General features: G+C 49.2%; 1 protein-coding gene and 1 pseudogene across 1 annotated transcript; both read right to left on the minus strand.

The window, feature by feature from the left end:
- Positions 1–282: 282 nt before the first annotated feature.
- LOC147976828 (serine/threonine-protein phosphatase 7 long form homolog) lies at positions 283–1718 on the minus strand. Its single transcript, XM_087520987.1, has 5 exons — positions 1490–1718; positions 1207–1412; positions 811–1123; positions 624–722; positions 283–540 (listed from the first exon to the last, which is right to left on the minus strand). The coding sequence occupies exons 1-5, from the start codon at positions 1697–1699 to the stop codon at positions 283–285; spliced, it is 1086 nt and encodes a 361-aa protein (XP_087377113.1). The 5' UTR covers positions 1700–1718.
- Positions 1719–2315: 597 nt separating this feature from the next.
- LOC147976829 (uncharacterized) overlaps positions 2316–22803 on the minus strand; it is a 37705-nt pseudogene continuing 17217 nt past the window's right edge.

Consider the following 22803-nt stretch of genomic DNA (forward strand, 5'->3'; position numbering starts at 1 on the left):
CACTTCCAAACAAGAAGATCACTTCCTCCTTCCTCTCTTCACGAGTGCTGCAAGTGTAGGATCCTCCTCTTTGCTAGCCTCCTCCTCCTCTTCGTTGTATGCCTCCTCCTCCGCCTCAATGTTGGCCTTATATCTTTGCATTCCTGTTGGGATAAGCTGATGAGGATACTCCGGACTATGGAATTATGTGTTCCATGTCTTCTTTCTACCTTTCTTGCCTGGTGTCTTAGCTATGGCTTTGCCTTTCCTAGAGCGAGCATTGCCTTGTGTCGGTTGTGTAACCTATGATGGTTGTGGAGCATCAACATCATACTCATGATCCTCTTGATGTGTTGCATCATACTCATGCTCCTCATCTTGTGTTGGCTCCTCTTGATGTGATGGCTCCTCTTCATGGACCTCCTCCTCCATGTTCTCATCATTCTGGATATAACGCCGTCTATTAGCTCTGGCGCGGGTACCAGGTGCATACACGTCACTGGACTGAGCACCATGGCAAGAAAGCATTGCTGCCATCTTATGGAACCGCTTCTTGAACTTCTGCCACAACACAAAATATGCTATGATATGAGATACAAATAAATAATCCGTGAAAAGAAACTTTTATAATATATTGGTCACACCTCCATTGTGCTCCTAAGAGTCCTCTCAGATAATACACCACCAGGTGGATGACTCAGTGCAACATTGGCATCGTGGACGCACAAAAGCAACGATCTTCCCTGCAATTCATGAACAAACCAAACTTATGTATTTGAAAGAAGACAACATGATGCATGCAAGTTTGTTAGAATAGGTCAAACAGACTACCATTTCGTCATGCATCGGTGCATAGTCAACGTGAGCCCCTCTGGTGTGTCTCACAGCCGTGTTGAAGGTATGATAACCTTCTGCAGTCTCCGGGTCTTCAGACACCAACTCCGACCACTCCTCGTGAGTCCAACCAGGCTTTAGCTTTAACCGGTAATGATCCGCATACCACACTTGATACTTCTGATATGCTGACTGATTGTGAGGTCTATTCTCTGATTGCACTAACGTGTCTCTTTGATTCCAAATTTCTATCCACGCACGGTGTTTGTTTGCCCAATTCGATATATCCTGATTGTTCCTTCGATCGAACCTACAAATGATGCACGGGACAAAGCATTAGCAAACATAGACTTATTCAATGCTCTACTACATACTCAAGGCATGCTTGCTCACCGATGCAGAGATAGCATTTCCTCGTTGCTCTCCTCAATTGGAATACCTTGTCTTCTTCCAAATTGTCTTGCCACACGGTCTACAAAGTGCCACTCGACTGTGAAGAAGCATATCATTGGGCACCTCGCCCGCCAAAGATGGCTATCACGCGTGCACATCTCATTAAGATCATAGTCACGATCTTCCATATAAGGCAACCAATGTACCTGCAAAACAAAGAGATACATTGTTAGATACAAGTTTCATTCTTGACTAAATTTGGTCTCATTGAACTTCTCTATACCTGCTCAGCAGTCAAGGTGTCCAGCTCGTTCATATAGCACTTGTATCGCACATGCAAGCTTCCTGTGTACACTGTCACTTGTTCCCAATAGTAAGCAAGCATAGGGCGCCGATATGGATCATCATCATGCAGCCCGTCTGGATTACCCCATGGGTTTGCCATGTTGGGGTCCTTGATATCGGGCCGTCCAACCGGGATCCACTCCCACATCCACACGGATAGGCTCCAAACAAACCCAGCCAATGAGGATGTATCTCCCTTCCTGCGACACGCCAAGTCAAGCTGCAATCAAACAAACATGTTAGATATGGAGGCGCATGACAAATGCAAGTTAAATGGTTGCAAATATCTCTTACCTGATGATACAAATATGCTAGCGCGGCCGAACCCTAGCTATACTGGGTATCCCAGTTATTGAGTAGCTCCAGGAACATCCAGAGGGCCGAGTTCCCGGTTGCATCTGAGAAGACTACCTTGGTTAGCACATACCAAAGATAGGCCCGCGCATACTGCTGCACAACCACGTCATTAGCACCCTGAGGACACGGATTGGTGTTTCCTCTAACCGCTTTTAGCCAAGAATGCCTCACTCTTGCGGTATCGGCCTTGCCTTCCTCAGGGGCGTCGGGCTGAACACCAATTAAAATGCCAGTCCGTTCTTGCCAATTAACGGCACTGACATGACCGGTAACAGCTTGTCCGTTGATAGGAAGGCCGCTTATCATAGCCATGTCCTCAAGGTTCATCGTCATCTCCCCAAATGGAAGGTGGAACGAGTGAGTCTCCGGCCTCCAACGATCCACAAGTGCGGTCAGCGCCGCGTGGTTCACCGGCGGAGCGCGTCGCTTAAACTGCAACACGAATGGGAGAAGACCCAATCTCCGAATGTAAGGCTCGTACCGCGGGTCGTAAGTAAAGTCATCAGCCGAATGTCCCCTCATGCGCATAGCAACTACAAGCTGCAAATAAAGTGATGTTTTAATCAATACAAGAACACAAATGAGAAACAACAAAAAATGATAAGTCTTGCCTCTTACATGTCCGTTCTCAATGGCACGAGCACGATGCTCCTTATCCCACTCATCGATTAATCCGCCATACCAAGGTCCATCACCATCCGCCATCCTACCAAACAAATCACAACATGTACTACAATTATAAACGATACAATTTGCTTCTCCAACTTATGCAAAATTTCTTCATATGCAATCTATATATGCAAAATTTCTTCAAATTTGCTTCTCTTAAATCATGTAACACATAATCATCAAATTTCATCATCTCTTTTGCAAAAAATATTATGCCATCTATATATTCAACTATATTGTCATACCACTTCACACATATAATATTTTTTCTAAATATATTTGCTTGCCCAATATATTCTTGTCAGATTCAAACAAATATTATGACATCTATATATTCAACATATACCTAATTTACTAGCACATGCATACATCATCTATAATTCAAAAAAAATTCACAAACTAAGTCTATTGGTGGACAAATACAAACATCTACCAAGTACACTATCTACATAATCATCTACCAACTACAAACATATTCCTAGAACAAAGAATATATCTACTCATGTAACATCCCCTATTGTGAAATAATGCATCCACAAAGAGAGGGGAAAACCAAAACAAATTGGAGGGAAAGGGGGAGAATACCTCAAGGATGCTTGGGGGCCTCAGATCCACAAATTTGGGTGGAGGATGGAGTAGATCAAGGGGGGCTTTGCTGTGAGGGAGAAGAGGGGCGAGAGAGAAAGAACTCTCTGTTTCTTTCCTTCGGCCGCCACAGGGAGAGATTGCGGATGGGTGGGCTGGGCCCGCGCGTGGTGTTATCCACTTACCAGGGCCAGACGCCAGGGTCCTTGGCGTCTGGCCCCTTTGCCATGTCAGCAGGTCAACGGGCAGGCGGGCAGTGCGGGCCAGGGGCCAGACGCCAGGGTTCCTGGCGTCTGGTTCGCAACCCAGACGCTAGGGATGTTGGCGTCACCTAAAGAGGTCAAAATCGATTTTTAAACGAGGTCAAATAGGGATTTTGTTAGCCTTTTAGGTCAGAACAGTAATTTTGTCTGCCCCGTACGTCGATGAGAGCAATGGACCGACAGGCAGCTAGCGCGATTCGCGTGCGCAGCGTGCCTTGCGGAGTAGCACAAGCCACAGGGGAAGGGGAGATCGTGTCGCTCGGTCGGGCCAAACAAAGGTCGCGGTCGTTGCCGATCTTTGTCTGGAGCAACTAGTTAACGAGCGCTCCTTCGAGAGCCTCGCAACGATCAGCTCCACTTGGCGCGCTCTCAGCCATTCGCCACGTGTCGCGCTCTGGACGCTCTCTTCGAATTTTGTTTTTTTATTTTTCCGCACGCGTTTTCGGTTTTTTAAACGGTTTTTTTCTGGGTTTTTTCGACGTTATGGTTTTCCCTCGGTCTTTTTTAGCTTTTCGACCAAAAAAAATTCGGAAAAAAAAAATTTGCGCGAAAAAACGCGTTTTCTTTTTTTTCCTTTCGTGAAAGTCACGGTTGTGCTTTAGCGAGAGTCACGGCCGTGCCTTTCGGAAAAAAACACGTTTTCTGTTTTTTTCCGCGAGAGTCACGGTTTTGCTTCCGCGAGAGGCACGGTTGTGCTTTCGCGAGAGTCACGACCGTGCCTCTCGGAAAGAGAAAAATAAAACGCGTTTTCTATTTTTTTTTTCTTTCGTGAGAGTCACGGTTTTGCTTCCGCGAGAGGCACGGTTGTACTTTCGCGAGAGTCACGACCGTGGCTCTCGAAAAGGGAAAAATAAAACGCGTTTTTTGTTTTTTTCCTTTCGTGAGAGTCACGGTTTTGCTTCCGCGAGAGGCACGGTTGTGCTTTCGCGAGAGTCACGGCCGTGCCTCTCGGAAAGGGAAAAAAATACGCGTTTTTTGTTTTTTTTTTCTTTCACAAGAGTCACGGTTTTGCTTTCGTGAGAGGCACGGTTGTGATTTTGCGAGAGGCACGGGCGTGCCTCTTTCGGAAAGGGAAAAAAACCGTGCTCCCGGTCTGGTTTTTTCGCTCGGTTTTTTTGTCCGGTTTTTTTCGTAAAAAAAAGTTCGTCAAAACCTATCAACATGGGATCTAGTTTTGAAGATCTCGATACGAGGAATTCAATGATGAAAACGGTTCGAGATTTGGATGCACGGTTTAAGAGATAAAACGTTTTGAATAAACGGATCTACGAAAAAAGGGAAAACTCTCAGGTTGCGACAAGTGGCGCGCTACATGTGCACCACTTGTCGCGACCTGGGAAAGTGGAGTGTTCTTTGCAACGAGTACTCCTTAATTAGTGATTTCGATCTTTGTCTCGCTATCACTAGCCAACGCTCGTACGGACAGAATTAAACAGGCCGGCCGGTGAGGCCGGGGCCCGATGGATGGAGCATACATGTTGACAAATCTAGGGTCAGCGGAGCCCAGCCCAGCCTTGACGAACGCGCGCGTAGATGGATCTGTCGAGGGCCCATGCGGTGACGAGGTCCGGATCATTGTGGATCCATTTCGGGGCCGCGTCAGAGACAAACGCCGAGTGATGGGCGGCGTTGCGCCGGTCGTACCGCATCTCCTGCCTCGTCGCATGCTCCCCCTATGAAACGACGGCCCTCGAACCCGAGGGACTGCCGACGCTGCCGCCTCCGAGGTAGTGGAGGATGCGGCCCCGCATCTTCGTGATCGCAGGCGGCTATGTCGGGGCGGTGATGTGGGCCCGTCAGTGCGGGTGCAACGGCTGTGAGTCAGTGGCGACGCGGGATTGTCCTTGACGCGACATCCGATCTGGACGTCGTGATTACACGGGGGCGAGGCCGGTTCCGCCTTTGATGCGTAGCCCAATCTGGACGCCGCTGCGGTTGCGCGGGGGACGGGGAAGCGGGTTCCTCCTTGACCCACCGGAGTGGGGACGTCGGCTCCCGCTTGACATGGTAGCGTGGTGGGGACGGTGGCTCCTCCTTGATTCGCGCCGGCAATGGTGGCACCGAGCCCATCTGGCTGAGTAAACGCTCTGTCACGATCTCCATCTGACGGACAAATTCTTCTTCCGTCATAGCCGCCTCCGCGAGGAAGTGTGGCCGCAGCTCCGTTTGCTCCTGTGGCTTCTGGTCCTCCTCGTCACTGGAGGAGATGACGATCTCCTCCTTGCCGGAGGATCCGGTCACTGTCAATGCCGAGGGACCCGAAGAGCGAGGGCGGTGGCGCCAAGATCCGCCTGACGATGAACTGCCACCGCCTCCACCTGCCGGCGCAGAGAACCACAACTTGGACATTGCCGCTGAAGTTGGAGGGGCTCATAGAGGAGGAGGAGGAGATGATGAAGTGCTGATGTGCATCACCAGCGCACCGCTTAAATAGCCACGGCCAGGCAAGGTGAAGGACCGGTCAGCCCACTTCAATGTGATGCAACGACCAGAATTAGTTTCTCGGGACACGGCATCCGCATTGAAGCGGTGGCACCTGAGAGGCTGCGTCCGTCAGCGCCGCCTTCACGTCCGGTCGCATCGCTCGACATCAATGCCGGCCGCTGCTTGCTTTGGGTCTACATAAATGCGGCATGGCAAGCGGCACAGACGTTGGATGAAAAACGCCGGAGAAACGAGTGGATTTTTCGGGTGGGTCAGGGCGGTCAGACACAGACATGGCACCCACACAAAGCCCCCTTTGTCTCGGTTTTGCGAAAAAATATATTGAGATCGATCAGCAGACTGATACAAATCCATGTGGGATGATAGAACATGTTCGAATTATGTGGTTCGGACGGTTATGGGCGATTTAAGGTCCGCCCTGGAGACGACCTAAACGACCGACGCATTATCGTTTCGTGTCATTCAGCTCTAGCTCATCGTGCATCGGCGGCCGGGAAACACACGGCTCGCTCGCGCCATCTCAGATCGAATTGTTCTGTGACCGTTTGGAATGGCCGGTCGGTCGGCAACAAGCACACCAACTCACGTCACGTGCGCCCAGGTTTCATCGGTCGCCTCCTCTCAGCAGCACGGGATGAGACCCAGATCCGGATAATTGTTTCTGTTGCACCAACATGCATAAGTAGCTGCGGCGAAGTCGAGTCACCGGCTTGCCGAGGGCGTGATGTGCCTGCGGCTTCGTGTAGCGTGCGTTCGACCTCAGGCATTTTCCATGGACGGCGGTGGATTATGCCCGGCCATCCTTACTTAGATGATCTCTAACCGATCCCATAAAAACAGTTTACAGTTCGTCTGCAAATTGATTTGCGATACCGGTAGGAACAGATTCCGTAGACGGTACTGCTTTTAGGCAAAATCATGATTGATTTTCAATACTAATATAATCTTAGTACAACAGACTATAAATCAAACTTATTAGCATTTTAACACCCTGTAGTACAATAATCGTCTCAATCACAAGAAATGTTCAAATCTGAATAACTAAAACAGTAACAGATTAGCCTAGCAGAGCTCCCTTCTCCTGCGCCGGCCAGAAGCAAATCCGCCGCCCCTTCTTCCCCACGGCCCCAAACCCGCGGCGCCGGCTCAACAGCGGCTGCGAGGACGATTCCGCGTCTCAATAGTAGGCGGACCATCTGGATCCGTTCATAATGATACCTTACGGCAAACGGCCCTTGGTTGGGCCGTTTTATGGGACATATACAGGATGATTTGTTTTCGTCCCGGTCTCGTAAAACCAAAGGTTATTATAACAGAAGTTCTTTTTTATCGGTTGGTAGAGATGCTCATACAAACTAGGCAGCTCCTTTGCTGTCTCTTCCATGAATGATTCGAGCTCCGCGGCAAGGTGGTAAAGCACGACGGCATTGGCGCAGGCACCATCCTTTGTCTTTGGCTTTGCCCCTGGGTGGTGGCGTACCTACGTGGCCTTCACCAAACTACGCACCGGCTACAAGTGCGACTCCATCTGCAGCATGACGACGTACGTACACCACCTGACGGACAGAGAGACAGAGCACAACGGTGCACCTTTACCTTTGCGTGCCGGAGGAAAAGAAGAGCATCTGGATCGAGTGGAAGTAGGCATGCAGTGCAAAACAATGCATCGATGATGGATGGATCGATCATCAGTTTGTTGGTCGGGAGAAATGCACGTAGCACGTACGTATGCTATACAGTATACACATGAATGTACTGCCCTGCTTGCCTGGCCGTGTTGATCATTGGTGCTACTACAAACTGTCATGGATTCGTGTGCGCAAAACCAAACGCGTTCTCTCGCCCCTGGCGGCTGGAACCCTAGTCGCCGCCAGGAGAGGCCATCTTTCAGCGCCGTCCTCCGGCGGCACCCCTCCGCCCGCGACCTCGGTCGTCAGTGGCGAGGGGGGGGGGGGGGTCGCCGGATCCACGCGCGTGGATCGTTTTTACTCCCTTGTAGTATAGGTTTTTATGTTGTTCATCGTCTTGGCTTCGGCGGTGACGATAACGGTGCTGAATAAAGATTCTTCACATCCTTTCCTGATGAGGTCATCAATTCTATGGTTGGGGATGAATTTGGAAACCAGACTGTTCAAGCAAGGATGGCGTGGCGGCGGCGGCAACCTCGCCGTGGACCTGTGTCCTCGGGCTCCGCCGTTGCTCCAGCGTTTGCTCCAGCGTCGGCGCGGAGCTTGGAAGGTAGTCCAGGAGCGGATGCAGATTGTGATCTGCATCAACGACATCTGGAAGACGGACCGTTTCCTGGGTTCGTGGTTCGTGGATGGCGGGAATGGTTTCCTCCTTCGGTGTCTTAGTCGTGGTGGGATTGTTGGGGAACGTAGCAGAAATTCAAAATTTTCTACGCATCACCAAGATCAATCTATGGAGTAATCTAGCAACGAAGGGAAGGAGAGTGCATCTACATACCCTTGTAGATCGCTAAGCGGAAGCGTTCAAGTGAACGGGGTTGATGGAGTCGTACTCGTCGTGATCCAAATCACCGATGATCAAGTGCCGAACGTACGGCACCTCCACGTTCAACACACGTACAGCCCGGTGACGTCTCCCATGCCTTGATCCAGCAAGGAGAGAGGGAGAGGTTGAGGAAGATTCCATCCAGCAGCAGCACAACGGCGTGGTGGTGATGGAGGAGCGTGGCAATCCTGCAGGGCTTCGCCAAGCACCGCGAGATATGAGGAGAAAGAGAGGGAGGGCTGCACCAACAGGCAGAGATCAGATCGCCTGTTATGGGCAGCCCCAGGCCTCACTATATATAGGGGAGAGGGAGGAGGGTGCACCCCCTCTAGGGTTCCCACCCCTAGAGGGGCGGCAGCCCTAGATGGGCCTTGGGGTGGCGGCCAAGGGAGGATTCCCTCCCCCCCAAGGCACCTAGGAGGTGCCTTCCCCTCCTAGGACTCTTCCTTTAGGGTTTCCCCACACTAGGCGCATGGGCCCTAGGGAAAAGTGGCGCCCCAGCCCACTTTGGGCTGAATCCCTTTCCCACTTCAGCCCATGGGACCCTCCGGGATAGGTGGCCCCACCCGGTGGACCCCTGGGACCCTTCCGGTGGTCCCGGTACAATACCGATGACCCCGAAACTTGTCCCGATGGCCGAAATTGGACTTCCCATATATAAATCTTTACCTCTTGACCATTCCGGAACTCCTCGTGACGTCCGAGATCTCATCCGAGACTCCGAACAACATTCGGTAACCACATACAAACTTCCTTTATAACCCTAGCGTCATCGAACCTTAAGTGTGTAGACCCTACGGGTTCGGGAGACATGCAGACATGACCGAGACGTTCTCCGGCCAATAACCAACAGCGGGATCTGGATACCCATGTTGGCTCCCACATGTTCCACGATGATCTCATCGGATGAACCACGATGTCAAGGACTTAATCAATCCCGTATACAATTCCCTTTGTCTATCGGTACGACACTTGCCCGAGATTCGATCGTCGGTATCCCGATACCTTGTTCAATCTCGTTACCGGCAAGTCTCTTTACTCGTTCCGTAACACATCATCCCGTGATCAACTCCTTGATCACATTGTGCACATTATGATGATGTCCTACCGAATGGGCCCTGAGATACCTCTCCGCTTACACGGAGTGACAAATCCCAGACTCGATTCGTGCCAACCCAACAGACACTTTCGGAGATACCTGTAGTGCACCTTTATAGTCACCCAGTTACGTTGTGACGTTTGGTACACCCAAAGCATTCCTACGGTATCCGGGAGTTGCACAATCTCATGGTCTAAGGAAATGATACTTGACATTAGAAAAGCTTTAGCATACGAACTACACGATCTTTGTGCTAGGCTTAGGATTGGGTCTTGTCCATCACATCATTCTCCTAATGATGTGATCCCGTTATCAATGACATCCAATGTCCATGGTCAGGAAACCGTAACCATCTATTGATCAACGAGCTAGTCAACTAGAGGCTTACTAGGGACATGATGTTGTCTATGTATCCACACATGTATCTGAGTTTCCTATCAATACAATTATAATATGGATAATAAACGATTATCATGAACAGGGAAATATAATAATAACCAATTTATTATTGCCTCTAGGGCATATTTCCAACAGGGATGGCAGATCTGAAGTTCGATGACGTGTCCGGAGTGTGCCCCGGTCTGATTCGTTCAACGGCAATGGCTTCATTTTTTGTGAGCCACCTTAAGGTCCGCAAAACTGCATATCAGCGACAGAGCCGCGTCGAGCTAAGATGAGAAGGTGACCCGTCATTCTTTTCTTCGGTGGCTGCTGTGGTGGTGCCGAAGGCAGGTGACGGACGTTGGTGCCAAGCTCTGCTATCTTTTCAGTTTTGTTATGTCGGTCCTTACATGACTTGTACTTTGTTATTTATGATATGAATGAGACACATATTACCATAAAAAAATAAATTGATCGTCGTGGCTAACGTAATCCAAGCTAGTTGGTTTAGTGGAAAAAGTAATGCGAGCTATAGCTGCTGCATGCAATGCATCCTTATAACTCGACTCAATAACTTGAGGTAGCCTTCGTTCCCCTAAAGAAAAACTTGAGGTAGCCTTCGCGAATCGAGGGTTGCTCAGATAATTAGATTTTTTATGATGGAACTCAACCGGTTTAAGTTCTTTTAAGTTCTATATTTGGTATTGATGATCGTATTTGTCTAGATTTACTTCAGATATTTCGGCAATGTACGTTTAATGAGAGAATACGTTCTCATGGACTATGAAAACGTTTGTGACGACTCTATCAATCTCAAAATGATGCGCCGGCACAATCTTTCAAAGGTGCTCATAAGATAGGATATGCGTGAATGCATTATAAGTCGCATGCATGTATGAGCGTCCGCTTATGTATTGTGTTGAAAGAAAACTTGAGGTAGCCGTGGTGATCGACAGATTAAGCAGCGCGGGCATGCATGCGATCGATGCGCGGCCGGAGCCGATGGTATGCAAGCATGCAACGTATCCCTCCCAGCTACCATGCACCACCATGCCCAGTGCTGCCTGCATGGTCGATCGTGTCGTGTCGTGTCCTGGTTGCGGACAGCATGTTTCTCCATCTATATCCATGGTCACCGATGGGATATGGTCGAATGTAATACAGACTATACAGTATAGCCGGGTCCATTCGAGGTAGGTCTCCTGTCGCATCGGGTTGTACGTACAGTACAGGTGGATGGATAGATGCTACGACTATACGAGTACGAGAAAGCAGCAGCAGCAGCAGCTGGATTCGCGGTCCAGTGAGTGCGCGCGTGCCTTGCGGCCAAGCCAACACCGCACCATACGCACGCACGTACTCCTACTACGTCGCGGTCGTGTCGTGCGTTTTGGCTGGCGCTCATCCATTCCATGGCTTGTTTTCAGGGCGGACTCAGAACAAAAATGTCCCGATGTCCATATGTGCACTATACATGGGTGGATATATATATATATATATATATATATATATATATATATATATATATATATATATATATATATATATATAAATGAAATATACTCAACAATTTAAAATATTTGATGGTAAAAATGCTTAGCAAAATGAAGTGTTCCATGTTGTGAAGCTTTTACTCGTTTGTTTTACTCATGTTGTATGGTCGGGAAATAATCCAAATGGACGATATTAAGGAAAATATGCAAGTCATGGCAATCCAATTTTCATGTAATACCCATATAATTTGGAAAACGTGAATTAGAGATGTAACAAATTAAAATACATACGCGTTAAAAAAATTGAAATACATATGAGTACTTATAATTCAAAGAGATTGGTGACCTTGCAAAGTGTTGTATATTTGTGAACCAACCTATAGGGTTAAAATCCCGTGCTTCTGAATTTATTTCAGAATTTCTGGTCATGCGCGCTCAATGTGAGGATACGTTCTCGTCGACTACAAGATATCTTAGGTGACTTCGTCAATGTCAAGATGATATACCGGCTTAGTTTTTCGAAGGTGCTCGTATGGATAGATGTGTGTATATTAATAGTGATAAGTGTATGCGTGTACATATGAACGCATGCGTATGTATTGTGTTAAAAAAAATGTCGTATATTTTCCTTTGAATTACCCACCGATCTGCATGTGGGTGAGACTGTTAGGAGGATTCTAGCGTGAGGAGACGAACAGACTAACACGAACAGGTGCACGCACAGAGGATCGGTCCAATGAATCAATATTTTTTTTTGAGCGGGTCCAATGGATCAATAATAACGGCAAGCGGGATGGGACACGCCTCACTAGCCAAATGGGCTGCTACCAGGCCCTCACTAGCCACAGATAGGCCACGCCTGCTGGGTGCTTCGTCCCACGGATTCAGCCGGTATCCATGTCTTGAATTTACCGGTGTCCTAGCCATAACATGCGGATCATATACAAGGGCGAGTCAAATTTACCCGGTGTCCAGTGACACCGGGTGGTTCAACGTGGGTCCGCCCCTGCTTGTTTCGCGCGCGCTCCAGCTCCACGCACACGGACTCACATGATGTTACCGTTGAACCGGCCGGCAGGCACCCGGCAACAGCCACACCGCGTCACGTGCGCCAATCCAGGCCACCCATTTTCAACTCCGGCCACGACACTCGCTCACACTAGTTCTCTCCAAGATAAGTGTCTAAAAGCATCTCTAGCAAACCCCGCATAATCGCAAACTGCAAAACTGAGATGCAGGTTGAAAAAAAGTGCATTTTAAGGGTTTATTTTAGCTGCGGCCGAACAAATACCGCAAAACAAACTGTAAAACTAGAATAAAGAGCTTCTTCCTCCAGTCCGGCCGCTGCCAACCCTACCGGGGGTCGCGTCCAACCCTACGGGCCGCGCCCCATCGCCCGCAGGCCATGCCGTGTCGCCCGCCGGCCGCGCCCCGCCCCTGTCGGCCGCGCCGGCCACGCCCAGCCTCGCCGGCCACGCCCCGTTGCCTCCGTCATCCGCGCCCAGCCTTGCCGGCCACGCCCCGCCGCCTCCACCGTTCGCGTCTTACTCTATTGCCAGCCGAGTCGTGCCCCTTTGCCTGCATCGCCGGGAGGATTCCGGCGGCCAGGCTGAGGTCATGGGAGGCCACGGCTATGTCGAGCTCGTCCAATTCGAACCGGCGGCGATCGATTGCGGCGCCTAGCGGCCTTTTCCGGTGTGCGGTGATGAATTCTGGCGAGTTCAAGGCAGATTCCGGCAAAACTCCGCGGCGGCGTGTTTGCTCCGATGAGGTTTGACCGGTATACCGGGCTCCCTAGATTCGGCCTTCCAACCTCCAAAGATAAGGGTTTCGGGTGTGCATTTGCGGTGGCCCTTAAAAATTTTACGGGTTGGACCACTTTTACGGTTTCTGTTCTGGACACTTTTTTCGCCCAAAACTGTAAAACGCAAAAAAAATTGCGGGTTTGACCACTTATGCGGGGTCTGATGAAGCTATGTACCTAGGGTAGGGTCATGGACCTGTCCAAGCTACCCTCCCCAAGGACATCTCTAGAAGAAACCACCTTTCAATCGACTCAGAAGTGTTCCACTCGACGGACTCGAAGACACTCGACCATGAAGACTATCACTCGACCATGAAGCCAACCACTCGACAGCCAGGAGATCTAAAGTCACTCTGCACGCAAATGGTCGGTCATTAAGTAGCTTTTATGGTCATCATAGCACTTTATTTGTTGCGCAACCAGTAACGCCCGATCTTAATGTACCTTAAACCCTGCATAACTGAGGGCCGGAGGGGTCTGGCGAACTCTATATAAGCCACCCCCTCCTCAGTGTAAAGGGTTCGCACCCCTGTAACACATACACACATAATCCAGTCGACCGCCTCCGGGCTCCTAGACGTAGGGCCGTTACTTCCTCCGAGAAGGGCCTGAACTCGTAAACCTCTTGTGTATACAACTACTCCACAGCTAGGATCTTGCCTCTCCATTCCTATCCCCCTACATTACTGTCAGACTTAGAACCACGACAGTTGGCGCTCACCGTGGGGCAGGTGTCTTAGCGACTTATTGGAGAAGCTGCGATTTTTTCGATCCCCTTCATCATGGTTTCAGGCGGAGTTTTGGTTGAGGGCCGCAAGATCCGTTTCGGCGTGCTCACGTTCATCGCTGACGACTCCGCTTGGCTTCAGGAGGCTCCGCTCGACGTCGACGCGCTCCCCGTCCGCGGGGCAACGCACTTTCACGCGTGCGCCCGTGGCGTCCTCCTGCGGCAACCGTCGACCCAGTACCGGTTGGCCCCTGCGGCATCCTCCCTCCCTATCTCCCGCCGGCGCAAGCGCTCCGGTCGATCGAGGCTTCAGCGGTGGGTGAGGCACGCGATGGCTCGCCAGTCGGCCAACCCCCAAGTCGCGGCGATCGAGCCCGACGAATCTCTCTACGGCCTGTTCGACTGGCTCCGCAGAGACTGCATCCGAGTGCGACAGCAGTGATCCAGCGGTGGAGGTTCTGATGGTCGATGGACCACGCAGTCCTCCCGGCTTTCCCCGCACCGACGGAGGCGACGGCGGAGGCGATCCGTCGCATGCCCATGAAGAGTATCTCCCTGAGCCCCTCACTTCGCTGCAGAGGGAAGAACTTCGCCGCCGGAACATGGATGCGCTACACACTCCTATCGTTGGAGAAACCCCCGAGGCTCGTGCCTTAGAGGATGCGTGCTTGGCCAACTTGGCTGAGCGCACTCGACTGGAGAACCTCCAGCAAGTACTCGACGAGCGTGCACGACAACGGGTTCCAGAATCCAGTCGACGTCAGCTCTTTCCACCACCGACTCAGGTATATCGAACTCCGATTCAGAATTTAGCAGCTGCAGCCCGTATAGCAGAGTCGATTCAACCTTCCCAGTCAGAGGCTGGCGGAGGCTTGTTACAGATCAGAGCATTACTCCGGGCGGCAGGAGATCAAAATTCAGCTGTATCACAGTCGCGGAATAGGATCCACAGCAGATCCGTCGCTGCAAATACAGTCCAGTCGGCCCACAGCCCAAGATCGCCCCCGAGGCGTGAGGGACGTGGGGACCAGCGTGATCAGTACAGGAACCGTGAGAAGTATGATCGTCGACTCGACCGTGATGATCGACGTCGAGTGCCCACCCTTCCCCCAAGGAGTGGATCGTACGCGCCTCGACAACAGGATGACAGACGCCCTCACAGTGTTGGGCGAAGGATTCCAGTCGACCCCAGGGAACCAGGCTTTGATGCAAGATCCATTCTCGTTCAAGGTTTGGTCGACAGGAACAGAGCTCACCGAGAAGGTCATGACAGAGATGTACCCACCAGCAGCAGAGTACACGTCTCCGGACCAGAGTGCTTCGGCAGAGCCATCAAGGCCGCGGTGATTCCTCCCAACTTCAGGTTGGTGACTGGAGTTAGTAAATTCACTGGTGAGTCCAAGCCTGATACTTGGCTTGAGGACTACCGAGTGGCTGTTCAGATTGGCGGCGGCAACGATGAAGTGGCCATGAAACACCTGCCTCTTATGTTGGAGGGTTCGGCCAGAGCATGGTTGAATCAGTTAGCGCCCAGCAGCATTTACACTTGGGAAGATCTGGCCGGAGTGTTTGTCAGAACATTTGAAGGAACTTGCAAGAGACCAGCAGGGTTGACAGAGCTGCAATCTTGTGTGCAGAAGTCGAATGAAACTTTGAGGGATTACATCCAGAGATGGATCACGTTGCATCACACGGTAGAGAATGTGTCTGATCACCAAGCAGTCTATGCTTTCAAGGAAGGCGTTAAGTACAGAGAGCTAAACCTGAAATTCGGTCGAACCGGAGACATGTCTCTGAGTCGAATGATGGAGATTGCCACCAAGTATGCCAATGGTGAAGAAGAGGATCGGCTCCGGAGTGGCAAGCACAAGTCAGTCGCCCATGAAACCAGAGGAGGGAACTCCAGTCAGAAGCAGAAGCGGAAAGCCGAGCCGGCTGCTCCTGGAGAAGCCTTGGCCGTGACTCAAGGAAAGTTTAAGGGGAAGCCCAAAGGGCCTTGGAACCCTAAGAAGGTGAAAGACCAAGACGGAAATGATGTGTTGGATTTGCCATGCCACATTCACACAACGAAAGATGAAGAGGGTAAACTCATTTACCCGAAACATACCACTCGACAATGTCGGCTCTTGATCCAGCAGTTCCAGGGGAAACAACCCAAAGATAAGGAAAAGGAGTCGGACAAAGTCAAGGACAAAGAAGATAGTGATGATGGATATCCCCAGGTCAATTCCACCCTGATGATTTTTGCTGATGTTGAAAGCAAAAGTCGATTGAAAGTTATCAACCGAGAAATGAATATGGTCGCACCGGCGACACCCAGTTATTTGAAGTGGTCTCAGACTGCCATATTCGACCAGTCCGATCACCCGACGCACATAGCCACCCCTGGGAGGCAAGCTTTGGTGGTCGACCCAGTTGTCGAAGGCACTCGATTGACCAAAGTTTTGATGGATGGTGGCAGTGGCCTGAATATACTGTATGCAGAGACATTGAAAGGGATGGGCATTCCAATGTCCAGACTCAGCACCAGCAACATGAGTTTCCATGGAGTCATTCCTGGAAAGAAGGCTGAGTCACTCGGTCAGATTGCTCTTGATGTAGTTTTCGGAGACTCCAAGAATTTCCGCAAGAAAAGTTGATGTTTGAAGTCGTGGATTTCCAGAGTGCTTATCACGCTATTCTGGGGAGGCCAGCATATGCACGTTTCATGGCTCGACCATGTTATGTATACCTTAAATTGAAGATGCCTGGTCCCAAGGGCGTGATTACTGTCACCGGCAATCGGAAGAAAGCGGAAGAGTGTTTTCAGAAAGGCTCAAAGATTGCTGATGCTCAGATGGCAGTAGTAGAGCTTGAAAGTGCGTTATATCGACTAGAGGGGGGGTGAATAGGCGATTTTTATGAAATTCTTCACTGAGGAATTTGCTGGTGAGGAAATTCCTTAGCGAAGAATTACTAGCAGCGGAATAAGTACTCAGAAGTAAACATAACAGAATACATGCATGGTCATCATGATGAAATGAAGACAAACACAGAGTACAGAAAGCGTAAACACAGGATAGCACAAGATGAAGACAAACAGACTGAAGAAATTAAACTGAGGAAATAGAGAAAGTCTTCAGTCAAAGTCTTCAAACACAGATATGAACAAACGCACAACACAGTAATGAGGAAATGAAAGTGTTGAGGAAATAGAACCAGTTGGCTTGGTGAAGACAATGATTTGGTAGACCAGTTCCAACTGCTGTCTCAGTTGTACATCTGGTTGGAGCGGCTAGGTATTTAAACCTGAGGACACACAGTCCCGGACACACAGTCCTCACCATATTCTCCTTGAGCTAAGGACACACAGTCCTCGCCCAATCACTCTTGGTAAGTCTTCAGGTGACTTCCGAACCTTCACAAACTCGGTCACTCGGCGATCCACAATTCCTCTTGGATGCTCTAGACCATGACGCCTAACCGTCTGGAAGAAGCACAGTCTTCAAAGGTAACAAGCGTCGGATCCACGCAGGATCAATCTCTTTAGTGATGCTCAATCACTTTGGGTTTCTAGGTGTTTGGGTTTGGGTTTGGATTTTCCTCACTTGATGATTTTCGCTCAAAGTCCTCGGAGGATGGGATGCTCTCAAATGACAAGTGTCAGTTTCTCGCGGAGCATCCAACGAGCTAGTGGTTGTAGGGGACGGCTATTTATAGCTTAGGGAGCAGCCCGACATGATAAGACATAAATGCCCTTCAATGATATGACCGTTGGATGGATAAGATATTTTGGGACAGCTGGCGCGTAGCACAGCAACGGTCGGAAATTTGAGGTACAAATTCCTCAGGGCTATCATGTTCCTCACTGTGTAGGCAATCCGCACTGGCGAATTCCTAACTCCTCAGTCAGAACAAAGTCCTCAGTGACCAGAAGAACTGCGTCTCTGTCACTGAAGAAATTGACTGATCTGTATGAGATTTCCAATGGCTTCACTCGAAGGGATTGGTAGGTGTAGGATTTTGAGTTGAGCATCACATGGAAATTTTCTCCTTAGTATTTCCTCGACCCCCTTTAACAGTACGGTGTTTCCTATGACTCAAGAAAGAGAAAATGAAACTACGAAAACAAAAGTCTTCACGCTTCATGTTCCTCGAATGAATACCAAGTCTTCAAGGTTACACCAATTTCTTCACTTCCAAAGTCTTCAGAATATCAGAGTCTTCAGTCGAAGAACTTCATTTTTAGGGGTCGACTTTCTCTGTAAATATCAAACTCCTCATAGACTTATAGACCTGTGTACACTCATAAACACATTAGATCCGTAACCTATAAGTCTTCAATACACCAAAATCACTAAGGGGCACTAGATGCACTTACAATCTCCCCCTTTTTGGTGATTGATGACAATATAGGTTAAGTTTTCAACAGGGATAAACATATGAAGTGTAAATACTGATATTGAGGAATTTGATTGCAAGATATAGAAGAACTCCCCCTGAAGATGTGCATAGTGAGGAATTTGCTTTTGAAGCAATGCACACTTGAAGAATTGAATCATGGAGATCTCCCCCTATATCTTGTAATTCATACATGCATTTGACATATAATATGAAGAATTTGAAATGCATGATGAAAAATGGTGACTGACGAATTTCAGCATGCGTGCAATAATATTAACGAGGAATAAGCATGCAGAATATCGTAGCAGAAGTATCAGACCACCATCGGATTTAAGTTTACAACTCGATCCAATAAAAGTTTCGGAAGAACGAGAGTTGTAACTTAGCAAAAAAAACGCCCTTATAATAGACCCGCTTGAAGACTAACTCAGATTTCTCCCCCTTTGTCATTGAATGACCAAAAGGATCGAAACTGAGGACTAACGCCCCTGAAGATAATCAAGGTGATGAAGGAGCGCCAACGTTATTGGGGTCAGTTGTTGTAGTAGGGCCTGCCACAGTGTCGTCCAAGTCTTCATTTTCATCAATGTCACGCGATGAATAATAGGAGCTGGCCACCAAAGAAGGAACCTTGACCTTCTTGTATTTCTTCGGAGGAGGTGCAGACCAGTCAAACGCTTCTTTGAGACCCATTTTCTTCAGATATTTAGCGCTGTAGACTTGTGACAGAACAGCCCAGGTGCGATTGAGGGTTTCATGGAGGTAGTAGTGGTTTTTCTTCACTGCATTGTGTGTTGAAGTCATGTTGTGAAGAATTGAACCAAACTGACGCCTGACCCATTTATGATTGCGATCAACCTTCTATAAAGACTGAGGAGTAACTCACGATCAGTCATCACCCTGGGTGCTGTGGCTTGAGGATTTTGCTTGGCATTGTTGGCGGCAGAGTCATGTGTGGCAGAGTCATCATTGGTGGAGTAAGAAGCAGCCTTGCGAAATTGACCATCCAATGGACGAATGCCTTCATCGATCACAGTAGTTGCCTTGCCCTTTTCATCAGCTGAGGAAAATGTCCTTTTGAGGACTTCAATAGGAGGCAAGTAGCTGCAGTGGTTCAGAGTGTCAGCTTTGTAGTTGAGTGAAGACCTTGTCCTGATGAATCTCATAATCCATGGCGCATAAGGCTTCAGCTCAAATGGTAACATAGCAATATTGGCCAGAGTCCTCATGAAGAAATCATGGAAGTTGACGGGAACGCCATGAATGATGTTGAAAAGCATATTCTTCATGATGCCAACGACTTCTTCATCATTTGAGTCATGGCCTTTGATAGGACTCATTGTCTTCGACAGAATGCGATAGACGGTCCGAGGCACATATAGTAATTCCTTGATGAGGAATTTGGTTCAAGGGGCCTGCCCTGGCTTCAAAGGCTTCATCAGCACTTGCATATAGTGATTTGAAAGCTCAGGTTGGTTGTAAACACAACGTGCATCTTCAAGGGGAGGACTTAGAGGAAGGGCACGAAGCAATTCAGACGCTGGTGGCTTGTAATGAGTGTTTTCCGTCATCCAGTCCAGGACCCATGAATTCACATCTTCAGAGTCGCCTGTGATGTGCAACATTGCATAGAACTGAAGAATGAGTTCTTCATTCCAATCACAGATGTCAGTGCAGAAGTTGAGCAGCCTAGCGTCGTAAAGAACACTGAGGACTAGCGTGAAGCACGGCAGAGACTCCATGTCTACATGAGGAATATGTGCATGGTCGAAGACTTTGTCTTTGTTGAACAGCACTGAGGAATAGAAGTTGGCTTGACTAGCAGTCCAGAAATGCCTCTTCCTTATGCGAGCAGAGTCATAGGGGTTGTAATCTGTGAAGAATACATGCTCGCCAAAGAAGTCTTCAGCCTTGAACTTTTGCTTCCTTGAGAACGGATCCTTTGGCTTGGGCAGAGGAGTGTCAGTGAGTTGCATCACTACCTGAGGAATCACGATCTCAGGTTCATTGGTCTGAGGAATTTCTGGTTCTTCCTCAAGTGCAGTCTGAGTTGTCACATTTTCAGTAGCAGCAGTTTCTGTTGGGGAACGTAGCATAAATTCAAAATTTTCTACGTGTCACCAAGATCTATCTATGGAGTCATCTAGCAACGAGGGAGGAGTGGATCTACATACCCTTGTATATCGCGTGCGGAAGCGTTCAAGTGAACGGGGTTGATGGAGTCGTACTCGTCGTGATCCAAATCACCGATGATCCTAGCGCCGAACGGACGGCACCTCCGTGTTCAACACACGTACGGAGCAGCGACGTATCCTCCTTCTTGATCCAGCAAGGGGGAAGGAGAGGTTGATGGAGATCTAGCAGCACGACGGCGTGGTGGTGGAAGTAGCGGGATTCCAACAGGGCTTCGCCAAGCGCTGCGGGAGGAGGGAGATGTGTCATGGGAGGGAGAGGGAGGCGCCAGGGCTTAGGTGTTGCTGCCCTCCCTTCCCCCCACTATATATAGGGCCAAGGGAGAGGGGGGCGCAGCCTTGGCCCTTCCTCCAAGGAAGGGTGCGGCCAGGGAGGAGTCCCTCCTCCCCAAGGCACCTCGGAGGTGCCTTCCCCCTTTAGGACTCTTCCTTTTCTTCTTCTCTTGGCGCATGGGCCTCTTGGGGCTGGTGCCCTTGGCCCATATAGGCCAAGGCGCATCCCCTACAGCCCATGTGTCCCCCCGGGGCAGGTGGCCCCCCGGGGCAGGTGGCCCCACCCGGTGGACCCCCGGGACCCTTCCGGTGGTCCCGGTACAATACCGGTGACCCCGAAACTTGTCCCGATGGCCGAAATAGCACTTCCTATATATAATTCTTTACCTCCGGACCATTCCAGAACTCCTCGTGACGTCCGGGATCTCATCCGGGACTCCGAACAACTTTCGGGTTACCGCATACTAATATCTCTATAACCCTAGTGTCACCGAACCTTAAGTGTGTAGACCCTACGGGTTCGGGAGACATGCAGACATGACCGAGATGACTCTCCGGTCAATAACCAACAGCGGGATCTGGATACCCATGTTGGCTCCCACATGTTCCACGATGATCTCATCGGATGAACCACGATGTCAAGGACTTAATCAATCCCGTATACAATTCCCTTTGTCTAGCGGTACGATACTTGCCCGAGATTCGATCGTCGGTATCCCGATACCTTGTTCAATCTCGTTACCGGCAAGTCTCTTTTACTCGTTCCGTAACACATCATCCCGTGATCAACTCCTTGATCACATTGTGCACATTATGATGATGTCCTACCTTGTGGGCCCAGAGATACCTCTCCGTCACATGGAGTGACAAATCCCAGTCTCGATTCGTGCCAACCCAACAGACACTTTCGGAGATACCCGTAGTGTACCTTTATAGCCACCCAGTTACGTTGTGACGTTTGGCACACCCAAAGCACTCCTACGGTATCCGGGAGTTGCACAATCTCATGGTCTAAGGAAATGATACTTGACATTAGAAAAGCTTTAGCATACGAACTACACGATCTAGTGCTATGCTTAGGATTGGGTCTTGTCCATCACATCATTCTCCTAATGATGTGATCCCGTTATCAACGACATCCAATGTCCATGGTCAGGAAACCGTAACCATCTATTGATCAACGAGCTAGTCATCTAGAGGCTTACTAGGGACATGGTGTTGTCTATGTATCCACACATGTATCTGAGTTTCCTATCAATACAATTCTAGTATGGATAATAAATGATTTATCATGAACAAGGAAATATAATAATAACTAATTTATTATTGCCTCTAGGGCATATTTCCAACAGTCTCCCACTTGCAATAGAGTCAATAATCTAGTTCACATCGCTATGTGACTAACACTCAAGGTCACATCCCCATGTGACTAACACCCAAAGAGTTTACTAGAGTCAATAATCAAGTTCACATTACCATGTGATTAACACTCGATGAGTTCTGGGTTTGAACATGTTATGCTTGTGAGAGATGTTATAGTCAACGGGTCTGAATCTTTCAGATCCGTATGTACTTCGCAAATCTCTATGTCATCTTGTAGATGCAGCTACTACGCTATATTTGGAGCCATTTCAAATAACTGTTCTACTTGGAGCTATTCTAAATGGTTGCTCCACTATACGTATCCGGTTTGCTACTCAGAGTCATTCGGATAGGTGTTAAAGCTTGCATCGATGTAACCCTTTACGTCGAACTCTTTATCACCTCCATAATCGAGAAACATGTCCTTATTACTCCAAGGACAATTTTTGACCGCTATCTAGTGATCCACTCCTGGATCACCTTTGTACCCTCTTGCCAGACATGTGGCAAGGCACACATCAGGTGCGGTACTCAGCATGGCATACCGTATAGAGCCTATGACAAAAGCATAGGGGACGACATTCGTCCTTTCTCTTTCTTCTGCCGTGGTCGAGCTTTAAGTCTTAACTTCATACCTTACAACTCAGGCAAGAACTCCTTCTTTGACTGATCCATCTTGAACACCTTCAAGATTATGTCAAGGTA

The sequence above is a fragment of the Triticum urartu genome, chromosome 4A, assembly GCF_056163025.1.
Source record: "Triticum urartu cultivar PI428250 chromosome 4A, HENAU_Tu73, whole genome shotgun sequence".
Classification (NCBI taxonomy): domain Eukaryota; kingdom Viridiplantae; phylum Streptophyta; class Magnoliopsida; order Poales; family Poaceae; genus Triticum; species Triticum urartu.

What these genes read in the sequence shown, in the direction of transcription:
- LOC147976828 (XM_087520987.1), bottom strand. Translation starts at nt 1,699, where the DNA reads ATGTGGGAGTGGATCCCGGTTGGACGGCCCGATATCAAGGACCCCAAC. An exon ending in GAAATGCTATCTCTGCATCG is followed by an intron (nt 1,124 to 1,206) that starts GTGAGCAAGCAT and finishes CATCATTTGTAG; the next exon opens with GTTCGATCGAAGGAACAATC. An exon ending in CTCTTAGGAGCACAATGGAG is followed by an intron (nt 541 to 623) that starts GTGTGACCAATA and finishes GTGTTGTGGCAG; the next exon opens with AAGTTCAAGAAGCGGTTCCA.